The sequence below is a fragment of the Pan troglodytes genome, chromosome 18 (assembly GCF_028858775.2).
Source record: "Pan troglodytes isolate AG18354 chromosome 18, NHGRI_mPanTro3-v2.0_pri, whole genome shotgun sequence".
Taxonomy (NCBI): Eukaryota; Metazoa; Chordata; class Mammalia; order Primates; family Hominidae; genus Pan; species Pan troglodytes.
Genome location: NC_072416.2, coordinates 81,501,994 through 81,514,924, shown reverse-complemented (window position 1 = coordinate 81,514,924; position 12,931 = coordinate 81,501,994). Strand labels below are relative to the sequence as shown.

Genomic DNA, 12,931 nt, shown 5'->3' with positions numbered 1-12,931 from the left:
AACACATAGGATTGGTTGGGGCAGTTGAGAATGGAGGAGCCTACAGCATGAAAGTCTGAAAATACCAGCAAAAAAAAAAAAATTAACAGTCAATGGGTTGAAAAGCCACATCACAGTTACTGCAACAAGTAAAAAGGTAACCAGAAAAGGGACTTTACTACCAGGCCATAGCAACAACCTGAAGACCATCTGCTGAGCTAGGTGTCAAATATCAACTATCAACTATCCTAGCCATCTTTATTTAGCTCAAGCTGTTTTGGAAAATAGCAACTTCCAAGCAAAGCTGAGCTCTCAGGATAGCCATTAGTCCCAAAGGCCACTTGATCGGCTGGTTTTTTCTTATGTCTGGAATGGCTGGACGTGTTTAAAAATTAAAGGAAATGTGTCTTGAAAAGGAACTCAGGTGGATCCTGGAGGAAAAATAAAAGACAAAAACTCCCTACATCATCTCTTCAGAGCGGCCTCCTATCTCACTACAAGACTAGGTTTGGCCCCTCCTGAGATGAGCCTCCCATACAGCTATGTTGTAGCACTTGCCGCAATTTTCTTTCTTATTTATTGGATGCTATCCTCCCTCCTCAGCTATGAATACCAGGAGGGAACAAGCAGCACCTGCCAGGTCCAGTGTTGCACATTCAGAGCTTAGAATAGCGCCAGCACAGAGTAAATGCTTGCTAAGCATACTGGATGGAAAAAAAATTAAAGGGACTAAGACAGGAAAGCGAGGGAGGGAAAGTGGCTGGGCTTTCAGAAGTTAGACAATGAGGACGTAACTGCTAATCTCTGCTTGTCTTCAACAGCCTCAAGAAGAAGGATCAGACATGCCTAAGCAATGTGCATCTTTCAGGACACAGAACGTGCACCTCTAGGTAAATGCCACATTCATCTTTGTCAGTCATGCAGTTTGGGAGCTAATTCTTTCCTTCTGTGACCTCTCACCACCTATGTTTCTCAAAGCTGCCCCACCCGTCCAGGGTGGGGGCTGCCATTCTCCCAGCTCCCCTGGCTGCCATTTGGGGTGGCTAAAAGCCAGGAGAGAGAACACAACCTACAGCCAGCTCCTGATGTTGTTGGAAGGCCGAGGCCTCAAGAGGACAGGATATTGGAGCTGATGGATCCCAGGTTGCCCTTGCACACAGCTGGCTGCAAGTGCCTGGAAATTAAAGCCCCCCCTCCTTGGGGACAGCTTTGAACCGATGTCTCATTATCAGGCTTGGGGGAGTAGATATTCTAGCTACCTGCCCCTCAGCTGAGATAACTCTAACGTATGTGTTTAATGTCATTTCCTTGAGCTCCCCAAAAAGGATAAAGCTGCAGTTACCCACTCTGGGAGCTGGTTTAATAATGCACCTCAAGGGCCAGGTGCAGTGACTCACACCTGTAATCCCAGCATTTGGGAGGCCAAGGTGGGTGGATAACCTGAGGTCAGGAGTTCAAGACCAGCCTGGCCAAAGTGGTGAAACCCCATCTCTATTAAAAATACAAAAATTAGCTGGGCGTGGTGGCAGGTGTCTGTAATCCCAGCTACTCGGGAGGCTGAGGCAGGAGAATTGCTTAAATCCAGGAGGCGCAGGTTGCAGTGAGCTGAGATCATACTATCGCACTCCAGCCTGGGCAAAAAGAGCAAAACTCCATCTCAATAATAATAATAATAATAATAATAATAATAATAATAATAATGCACCTCAAGTTGTCTGACTTCCTTTTCTGTACCTCACCTTACCTGGTATCTGTCCCTGTACCTCTCAGGCAAACCACAGGCCTCAATCTTCATCTCAGGGCCTGCTTCTGTGGGAGCCTGGCATACCATTCCTCATGGTCAGCCATTCTCAAAGGTGCCCAGGAAACCACCGGAGGGCAAAACATCCATGAATTGATGCCAACAAGACATGATGGGGCCTTGGAATTAGTGCCCTCCAGGAATTTCAAGAGTTCTCACCCTCTACCCCCTACTCATGAACACCATGTCTTGGCCATCAGAAAACACCAAACTCCCAGAGAGATCTAGTTGCCCTCAAGGAGCAGTCAGAGCCTTGGCTTGGGCCTCATAAATCAATGTCTGTGGCTCTGCAAAAGGAACAGCTGATGATCTGCAAAGTCAAAGACCATTATGTTCTGTTGATCTTCCTTCATCCAGGAATGATTCACCAAAACAATGCCCTGGAGTTCAGTGCTGAGCAGCCGGAATGGTCTCCTGTCTGTACATATAGATAAATATGGGTGACCTTCCTTTGTGATAGATTGGTGCCGAGGGCATTCGAACACACGGGAACATGAAAATGACGCGTGGTTTGCTGGAAGATGAATTTGTCTTCACACAACTCATGTGTCTCTTTGCTTTACCTTTGCTAAAGGGTACTCTTCCAGAATAAAAATAATAATTGCACTGTTAACAATACAAAGGCATTCATTGTACATTTACTATTCCCTAAGCATTGGGTGAAGCATGTTGTCTCACTGAATCCTCACATATTCTTCTCTAAGGTAGCTACTGTTATATTCTATCCCCATTTGCAGAGGCTCCTAGAAGGTTCAGTAACTTGCCCAATATCACACCGTGTTAAATAGCTGAGCAGAGCGTCAAACACAGCTCTAGGCTACAATGCTGTGAGCAGGAACAGCCATATAATTTGTGACGCTCAGTGTAAAATGAAAATGCAGACACCTCGTTCAACAATTATTAAGAATTTCAACATGGTGACAGCAGAACACTAAACCAAGCCCCAGGCCCTTCTGAGCATGGGACCCTTCTGTTCCCTGGGCTGTGTGAGGCCACAAAGGCTGTGCCCCATGAAGCTGCCTTTGGTTATGTAGGCTCAGAAAAAAGTGACATGAGTGGTGACAAAGGCCTCAACACTTAACACCGTTGAACCCTAGAGGTGATTCAATGGGCCTGGCTATTTCATCAGAAGAACTAGTCATTTTCTGTGAGGATCTAAATCAGTTCATCTGATAGAACTGCACAAATACTTCCCCCAGCTGGGCCTGCAAAGAGTCTGTGGTGTAAAACATGGAAACAAGAGAGCAAACCCAGTGGGTCAGGTGGCTCTTAGGTATCATTTTTTTGCTAGATGGAGTCTTTCTCTGTCGCCCAGGCTGGAGTGCAGTGGCGTGATCTTGGCTCACTGCAACTTCCGCCTCCTGGTTTCAAGCAATTCTCCTGCCTCAGCCTCCCGACTAGCTGGGATTACAGGCACCCACCACCGCACCTGGCTAATTTTTGTTTTTTTCGTAGCGATGGGGTTTCACCACATTGTCCAGGCTGGTCTCCAACTCCTGACCTCAAGATCCACACACCTCAGCCTCCCAAAGTACTGGGATTACAGGCTTGAGCCACTGCACCCAGCTGGTTCTTGGGTTTCTTATAGCTCACACAAGGCCCAGGAAGAAATGCGGGCTACTGTAGACAGACCCGGACTAGTCTTTTGAGCATGATGCCAGTGCAGATGTGGCCAGAATTTGCAGAGAATTAAGGCAGATGTGGCAGCCTCTTACCAGCTAAATAATCAACCATTCACCAAATTTTGAAGCTGGAGACGTAGACACTGATTGTGCCTTTTCCCCAGCCAGGTAACTATGTCAAGTTCCTGAGCCTCTTTGATGTTCAGTTTTCTCATCTGTAAGATAGGGATAGTGGTAGCTACCTCTCAGGGCAGGAAGTGGGATCATGGATGAAATGATGTTGTACATAAATGGCTGCTGGCACACAGTAAGTACTCGACGCAGTGCTATGATACCTGATGGCTGTGTTCACCATGAATTCGGCGGGACAGGTGAAAGAGCATATGATTTGAAGGCAGGTTATGCACTGACTCCCATCTTTTATTTGTGAGAGCATGGAAAAGTCATGGAACTCTTTCCAGAGTCAGCCCCCAACCCCAACCCCTACCCCCACCCAAACCCCACCCCTACCCCCACCCTTACTCCCAGTGGGTGTCGAATAATTTCTACAACACATGGGATCCTATGAGCCACAGATGAGCAGAGCATAATGGAAATACAAGAGACGATCATTTTTATAGCCAGTTAGGGTTTGTTATTACTTGTAAACGATTTAAGTTGAAGAAGAGGTTGGAAAGAGGATACCGTCTTCTTCATCAGATTCCAACTGGCCTCATGGATGCTTCAGGGGCCATCTTGCCTGCACCTCTCTTACAGGGTGCTAGGTAATCTAAGTGGCTTTTTGTTTGAAAGTCTTTTGCAACATTTCCACATTCTGGATCCCAAATCTGACTGATTCTATTTCACTGCGTGCTTTATAGTCCAACCCAGAGGGTGCTGAGAAAGAAAACAATGAATCCATACAGACACCTGAGTCTTTATGTATTTTTATAGGATAATACCAATCATAAATAGATATTTGAGGTGGTTTATGTTTTGCTGGAGAACTGTCTCTAACTGAATAACTCTGTGATTTAAGAAATTCGATGTGCATAAAGAACTCTACCTAAAAAATACACAAAAAACATACATAAAAAATACACAAAATAACATGTGCATAAAGAATTCAATGTGCAAAAAGAACTCTTTCTTCAAAAAATATTACATGTATATACATGTATCAAAAAATATTACATGTATCTGAAATTCTTTTCTAAACTTTAAGGACAGGCACAGTGGGAGGAAAATTGGACACCGTCTAATCATATACACACATAACATACAAAGACATGGGCAAGCTCACAGCCATCCCGAATGTAAGCACTGTCATTTACATTTAGAACACTTTTCCAGCCCATCTGAATTCTAGTCACTCACTCATGGGTCCCGAGTACCACAGATAGCAATTGGGAATCATTTTTCTGTTCTGCTCAAACTTTGGCCTCTTTAATCGCTTTCCTCATTGGTTCTCCAAATGTGTTCTGCACATCAGCTCGTTTAAGAAGATTTCTGTAAACATCAAACCGAAATTCTAGGGTGTTTCTCACCAGAAGCCATCTTTCCATCAAAAGCAGCTCACAGAGAGGGGCCACGTGGATTGTCTGCCCTAAAGTGACCTGACCTCCCTTCACCTGCCCTCTCTCCTTCTCTCCAGACCTGTCATTGCTCCTCTGCCCTCTGCCTCCAACACTCCCCTAAACACCCTCCAGCACACACGCAGTGCATTTGCTTTCATTTTTACGGAGCGCATTTAAAACTGGGAAGGAAGAGGGTCGCTCTTGCCCTTGGGGGATCTGATGCAGTGCATAAAGACCCAGCTCCTTGAAGCTGACGGGAGGTTTTAGGCATCTTGCATACAATTATCCACCTGGTTGTCTGGGAAGGTTACCATGGCAACATTTCCAGAGCCTCATGTATCTACATGTCACTGATAGATCCCATCAATTCAGAAAAGGGGGAAAAATAGTAAAAGCCGCTCTCATCTCCTGTCTGGTCTGACGAATCACTATTTTACCTATTTGGGCATAATCTAGGAGTATCATGATACCCTTAATATCATACTCTTAATATGGTGTTTTTTTCACTCAAGTGTATTTTAAAGTTGAAAATCAAAGTGAGCCGAAGAGGAATTTTTCTGTTTTATTCTTTCATTTTCTCAAGCATTATACTTAGGAGTGACTTCAGCTGCTGGCTGTGGGATACTTTAATTTGTATGTATTGGGGCAAAAAAGGAAGCTCTAAATTCTAAAACCGTCCCTGATAGAAAGGTTAAACATGGGAAAAGATAGCGGGAGCTCTATAGTAACCTTGAGTGACTTCTATAACAGTAGGCACATGCATTTACGCATTTCCAGAGAGAGATATCAAACATCCTCCTTTTGGTCCTCTGACTGAAGACAAAAGATTTCTTCATGCACATCTTCTAAGGGAAGGGAAGAAGTCCTACCTATTTTACTAAAATAGTTCTTATTAAAAGGCCACTGTGAAAAGAAAGAACTGAGGAGTTTGTAATCGGGACCCAATTCTCATCAAAGCCCTGCTATAGCACAAAGTTTAGCCTTGGACTTTCACAAAGGTAAGCTGGATATTTACATGGTGCCCAACATCAGCCATGCCTTAGAGACTTAGATGGCAGTCATCCTTGGAGGATGATGTTCAGAGACAATGAAAGAGATTTCCGTAGCTTGCAACACCTCGGTCAAGCTTCGCACTTTAGCTTTCCAACCTGGCTTCTACGCAGGGAAGTAATAAGTCGACGCTGATACAAGCTGACAAGTTGGAACAGCCATAAGACAGTCCCTAGAATCCACAAAGATCATACTGTGCCTCTTTCCAAGACATTATGCTAAAGGTAAGCCAATGTGACATACCTGTGGGTGACCCTTCCATGACGTGGCCGATGTAGGGGCCTTCCCGAAAGATCGGTCGGTTGTCATTCTGATCAATCACAATGACTTCCAGAGGCACCGGCCCCTCGAGAGTTTTGCCATTGACATCAGTGGTCTCCACAAATAGCTATTTGAGCAAAGAGATTGGGGGAGAAAGAAGATATTAATTCATTATGAAAATTCAAATAAGGTTCTCTAGAGAAAGTAGGTTATATCGACAATTTTATGAGCCCTTGGCAATATTGAAATTTTGGTCTCAGAGGATAGTCACTGGGACTAGAATAGAAATTGAACATTCCAGAATAAAAGGCAAAGATCAGTTCACTTTAGATCCCCCTTGGGAAATTTACAATTAATTCATCAAATCTGCAAAGAAAGTTAAAACAAAACAAAAAAACTCAAAACATAAACAGTCATAGCCAAGAAATTATGCTTATATCATTTCTGTTTTCCCAATATCATTATGCTTAAAAGGAATGTTATGCTAATAAAAATAATTGACTAAGCAGTTATGAACCAAGTACATTAAGAGATAACCAAAAGTGTTTATGGCAATCTTTTAGGAGAAAGTCAGGTCAGTATTTGTTGGAGGCTTTCCTCAGGCTAGGAACTCAGAATTTGCAGGGGGCCTGAATGAGACCTCGGGATTCCTGCCCACCAGGCTGTTTACAATTTCGGAGGATTTCACAACACCATGAATCACTTCCATAGGGAACTACTTTCAGATCTCAATGAAGAAGGAAGCATAAAAAAACAACTTTTTTGTTTGTCTTGGAAACGAAGCATTATGCCATGGCATTTCCAGTGAATCACGGGGACCTTATGCGCACATTTTCTGTGCTTAATTCAACCTTGATTTAACTCAGCCATAAGAGTAATACTTCCCCTTGGATACAAGTGTTGGTCCCTGCATAGGAGTATTTTGGTCAGAAAAGGGCATCTGCATTTGGAATCCTAGTACAACTCTTCCCTATCTGTGTGACCTTGAGCAAGACACTGGATCTCAGTTTTCTCATCTGTAAGTGGGGTTAACAAAAACACTCATTATTAGGAATAATAACAAACACTTAACCAGTGCTTACTTTAGCTCTATACTATATTATCTCACTTGATTCTCGTAACAACCCTTTGGATCTTTTTACAGAGGAGAGAATGAAAGCAAAGAGAAGATAAATGGTGGAGTCCAGATTTGACCTTGGGAAGTCTGCCTCCAGAGCTCACTTTTTTAACCACTATAAACAATATTTCTAAAGCATTTAAATACGGTGTATCATATAATATGTCTCAAGAATATTAACCGCTGCTATTGTTGCTACAGTTATTATCAATACTATTGTCAAAAAAGAGCCCAAATTAGAAAAATGAAAGACAAACATTCTTGTTATAAATCAGTAGAGTCGCATCCCACCTGATGGTATTGTAAACCAGTATAATCCTTTTCAAAAGCATGGCAAAATTCAACAGAAACCACGAAAGACTCATACTTTTGTTCCGTTTTTATACCACTCCTGATCCTATATAAGTTTGCACTACATATTTGGAACTATTCACTGCATTGTTATTTCTCAAAATAAAATTACACTGGCATCTGCCTGAACATCCAGTGGAAGGGAACTAGTTGAAGGAATGTTTGTGTAACAACATATTACAATACAATAATTTTTAAACTTTATTGATCTACTTAGAATATTGAGTAAAATACACAAAATAACATGAGCATCATCATACATGACATACAAATATGGATAGAATTTGAAGGCAGTGAGCAAAATGAAAGCAGGTATGTGTGGGTAGATAATTTTTTAATTTTTTTCTTTAAGATTACTTCATTCTCTTACCAGCAAGTTCACACACAGACATACATACTTGATTTCTGGGGCAGATAAAATAATGCATGTAATAAGAAAAAATTAAATGAACAGAGCCTCGTAATATCTGCACACAAAGGAGATCTCACAGAGAGTGAAATTTTATGCTTTTATGTTTTTTTAAGCTATTATGAGAATAGTGCTAACAAAGGAAATCAATCAAAATAAAGCTTTGAGGCAATTTTATGTAATAACATAGGTCTGGTTTTTCATCTTCCCAAAATAGCCAAGGACTTGACTTTAACTCAACCAAAAAAAAAACAAAAAAAACAAAAAAAAAAAAAACAAAAAAAACCACAGAAACAAAAAAACACTGTGCCTAAAGACAACAAATATCTTGGATCTGAATCCTAAGATTCTACATTCTATAAGATTTGGCCAGTATCATAAGCTACAAGTAGGATAGGTAATCAGAATTCACATTTGCCAAATATTCAAATATGCTGAAACTGGGAAGGGCAGACAACAGATCCATCTTAACACAATGGAAAGAAAGACAGAAACTAAGGAGACACCATTGATTAGGATGAATACAGAATGTGGAGCTGAATCTCAGAAAACCAATTATGCAAATAGACAATCCAATGGTATTTTATGATACAAAACTAATCAGAGTTTGACTCAGACTTTTCAGAGGACAATAATATCAACAGAAGTCAAGACCTTTGGAACGGTCTCTAAAAACAGGGAAGGGCTGTTAAGTGGGATTTTCTTAAAGTTAATTTAATAAAAATTATTTGAGGACCCACTACATGTCAGCCATCATGCTGAACACCCTGGTATCCAGTGGTTAGCAGAAAAGATACCCCAGCATGGAGAGACAGGTGATGAACAAGAGAAAAAGATATGAACAAGATAATTTCAGTCACAGAGGAGGGCTATGAAGGATATGAGACAGGTTTGAATACGAAAGCTTCACTACCCAATACTGTAGCTGCTAGCCACATATGGCTATTGCAATTTACATTTATTAAAATGAAAAAACTCAGTACTCCAGTCAAACTAGGAACGTTTTGAGTGCTCAGTAGCCACATGCAGGTAGTAGCTACCATATTAGACAACACAGATGTAGAACATTTCCATCACTGGGTAGAGTATGATTGACAAAGTGTGTGTGTGTGTGTGTGTGTGTATGTGTGTGGGGCAGGGGGCACCTATTCGAAATAAATGGTGGAGAAAACCTTATTGCTGAGGGAATGTTTCAGCTGAGGCTTGAATGACAAGAAAGTGGAAAGAGATAGCCATACAAAACACATGGAAAATGATTTCTAGACAGCAGGAATAGCAATAGCAGACTCTGAGGTAAGGATGAACTTGGAACTAATTGGAACTAATTTAGGAGTGGGGAATGGTATAAGATCAAGTCAAAGAATTAGGACTCTGCTCAGCTCCAAATGGAGTAAGTTAAGGCTTATGTCCGTACAAGAGTTTTTGCATAGAACAATCTAAACCAAGTGAAGAATGAAGACATTTTCTTCCTATGAGTCCCTGGGAAGGCAGAGATGAGAAAGAAGTATATCATGCTTGATCCCCACAGAGGAAAACATAGTAGACTGAATAAAATATATAATAGGAAATGTTTGTGTTTTATGGAGAGGTTCATCCAGTTTTAAAATCATCTTATTAATGATGTGGATGAAAATTAAGCACATGCATATGCATGAGGAAGTTGTTAGTAAATACAGCCTTATCCACCCAATCACATACCGTAACAAAATCTGACATTCCCGTGAGTTTTCATCACTGTTCTCATACGAAGGTCAGACCCACAGTTAGCAACTGCCAAACTTTCTGAAGTCAGGCTCTTGAATTCCAGCGCATCCTCCAGTATCAGAGAATAAATGTTCAATAACATTCTTGCCTGCCTTCTTTCTTCCTAATTGAAATACCCAAAGCACACAAAACCTTAGTTTGAAAAGACTGGAATAATGCTTGTTTCCTTTGAATTACATGATAGATTCAAGTGGCTGTGTTTGGGTTCTAAAAACAAAACAACCTCATACGCATTCAAAGGGAGGCATTCTGATGCTTGTTCTTTATGTTAGAAGTGAGATGCCACTTGGTAGAAACCTACTGTGAGAAAAACAAATAGGTAGGCACGGCAGAAGGCAATGAAATACTTGCTCAAAGGAAATGGAAACCATCCAGCCCCTCATTGCCTACTTCAAGACCACCCCTTCAGACATGAGGATTTCTATTCTTAGATTCAATGGTTGACCTGCATGGGAATAACAAGGTGTGATATTAAAAAAAAGTCCACTGTGGAGGCAGATGAGAGGGGCACTCAATAAATGACAGCTAGAAACAGTTATCCAATGTTGCAGGATTTTAATAACTAATTCCATAGTAGGTAGCCTGAACTCCGAGCAATTACACATTTGACCAATGTCTGTGCTGTGTGTTCTAGTACCTTGCTATTCAAACGTCAGTCTCCAAGCCAGCAGCATTGGCATCCCCCAGGAGCTGGTTAGAAATGCAGGCTCCTCGGTCCTGCCTAGATCCTACAGAGGAAACCCAATTTAACATTGTTTCTAGAGAATTCGGGTGCACATTACTGTTTGAGTGATGTTGTACTGAGACACAGGGGTTGGAGATGGAAATCCAAGGGTCTTGTGGAATATGGGAACTGTATTCCCAGGTTCAGCTATAGGAAAATAAATAAGCTCCAAACAGGAGGCTGAGTCTTGCCACCTGCTAGGAATTTCACTGTGTGGCTGTTGGACTCATTCATCACTTCCAAGTACACAGGCCAGGAAGACAGATGTTTGTAGGTCTATCTGGAGCAGCACGCACATGCGCACATACACACACACACACACACTCAGATGCAGGCAGACATATGTACAAGTACCACAGACACAGCACACACATACAAATATACACATACATTTCCCATAAACATCAATTTTTTCCAATGTCCTTCTAATCTTCAACTGTGCATGCTGAATGCTTAAAAATCATATTTTGTCTGATCACTTTTTGAGAAGCTGTCAAATACAAAAGTAGAAGGAAATTGGTTATTAATTGAAAAGTGAAACACTGCAGAAAACAAAGTAAAATGGAGAGGTCCCAGAGATGGGAAAGGTCACAGAGAATGGTGATGAGTGTTGGGGGGCCCTGTATTGCCTTAGCCTTGGTGTGATTTTTGGACCCCAACAGAATTATTTTCCTCCATTGAGATGAAATATCCCAGGGAGGAGTAACTCATTCAGCTTTATCATAGTGGGCCTATGGATCATCCAGGGAACTGGGTAAAATCAGATTCTTTAGGAATTTATGTTTAAACCAGCACTTGGAGAGATTCTAGTGCTAGTGGTTTCCTGCTCACACTGTGGAAAGCTTGGCTGATCATGGGAGGGAGATCCAGATGCCACCTGCACTGGTGGGAGAGGTGGAGGGGAGAATTGCTGGAGGTGGGGGACATCTGTGAAAGGCTGAGTGGAGGGCTTTAAGGAGCTGTGGAAAGAGCACTGGACCTGGATTCAGGAGACCTGATACTGAATCCTGCTGACACACCAGATGCGGGCCCTGAGCAGAGCATGCACCTCTCCGTATCCTGGTTTTTGTGCTATTAATAAGAGCCCACCATGGTGACTTTGCAGGATCTTGGTGCAGATTAACTAAAATAACACATGAAAGTGTCTGATACGAAGCTGGTAGGTCTGAATCCAAATATTACTCCCCAGTTTTTAGGGGCCCAGCTTTATCCTTTCCTAGAGAGGGCAAAACTATTTTACATTTATAATAACTTAATTAAAATATTATTGACATCATTGGAGGCAAGGATTTTTGAGCAACCAGAAAGTATGATAAATACAGTTGCATGTTTATCGCTTTGCTCTAAATATTGTCTAGAGGATGGCCCCTCTCTCAGGGATCAAGGAAGAAGAAACTCACGAGTCATTCTCTTCCTCAAATGAAACCTTCTCTTCTATCCGCAGCCACTCTATCAACACACCCTGCCCACATCCATTGTTTCACTTCCTGAATGTCCCCTTTTCTCTCCGTCCCCCTCAACTCTCCTTGAGATTAGCTTCTGTCACTTCTCACCAGGGCTACTGTGCAAGGCGCCCTGTGGGTCTTCCTGCACAGCCATGACTGCCTGCCACCATCTGTTTTCTATAGGGCTTCCAGGGTGTCTTTGTCAATGTTTATTGATTTTTGTCACCCTCTATTGGATACCTTTCAATGGTTTCTCATCACTCTTAGGAAAAACAGCAAATGCCTTTGCTTTGACAAATCTTTCTATAATCTGGCTACAGCCCACTTCCTCACACTCATTTCATGTTACAAGGAATCCCTCTTGTTCCTTATTATCCAGTCACACTCATCTTTTTTCAGTTCTTCCAACTCATCACATCCTTTCTTGCAGGTATTTTTACATACAACCCTCCTACCAACCATGGGTTTCCTACCTACGCTTCCTTGCTGCCGCTATTCATCCTTCAGATCTTGGCCCAAATATCAAGAAGAGCCTCCCTTACTCCTCCAGAACAGCTAGGGTGTCCCTGGCTTACATTCCCATGGCGTCAGCCTCCTTGCTTTGTAACACTTCCCATGGGTTATTACCTATTGGTGTGATAATTCAATTTACATCTACCTCTCTGTCTGGCCCCATGAGGGCGGGAGTTTATTAGCAAATCCTGAAGCCTGGACCCAATGCCTGGTGCCAAACAGGTAGCTGATATGATATTGACTGCAGAGAGCCCTCTTTGGAAGAGGCAATGCCTCTTTAAGAGACTGGAATCCAAAGTTTTGGCCTGAGCTCTGGCCATCTGTCCTTTCTCTCCATCT

At 42.1% G+C, this 12,931-nt stretch overlaps 1 protein-coding gene across 2 annotated transcripts in view; it reads right to left on the bottom strand.

Moving 5' to 3' along the window:
- CDH13 (cadherin 13) overlaps positions 1–12,931 on the bottom strand; it is a 1,164,519-nt gene that overhangs the window by 440,581 nt on the left and 711,007 nt on the right. For both annotated transcript variants that reach the window (XM_016930253.3, XM_016930251.3), the window contains one exon: positions 6,252–6,396. In XM_016930253.3, coding sequence (XP_016785742.2) covers positions 6,252–6,396 — 145 coding nt within the window. The remainder of the gene's footprint in view (positions 1–6,251; positions 6,397–12,931) is intronic.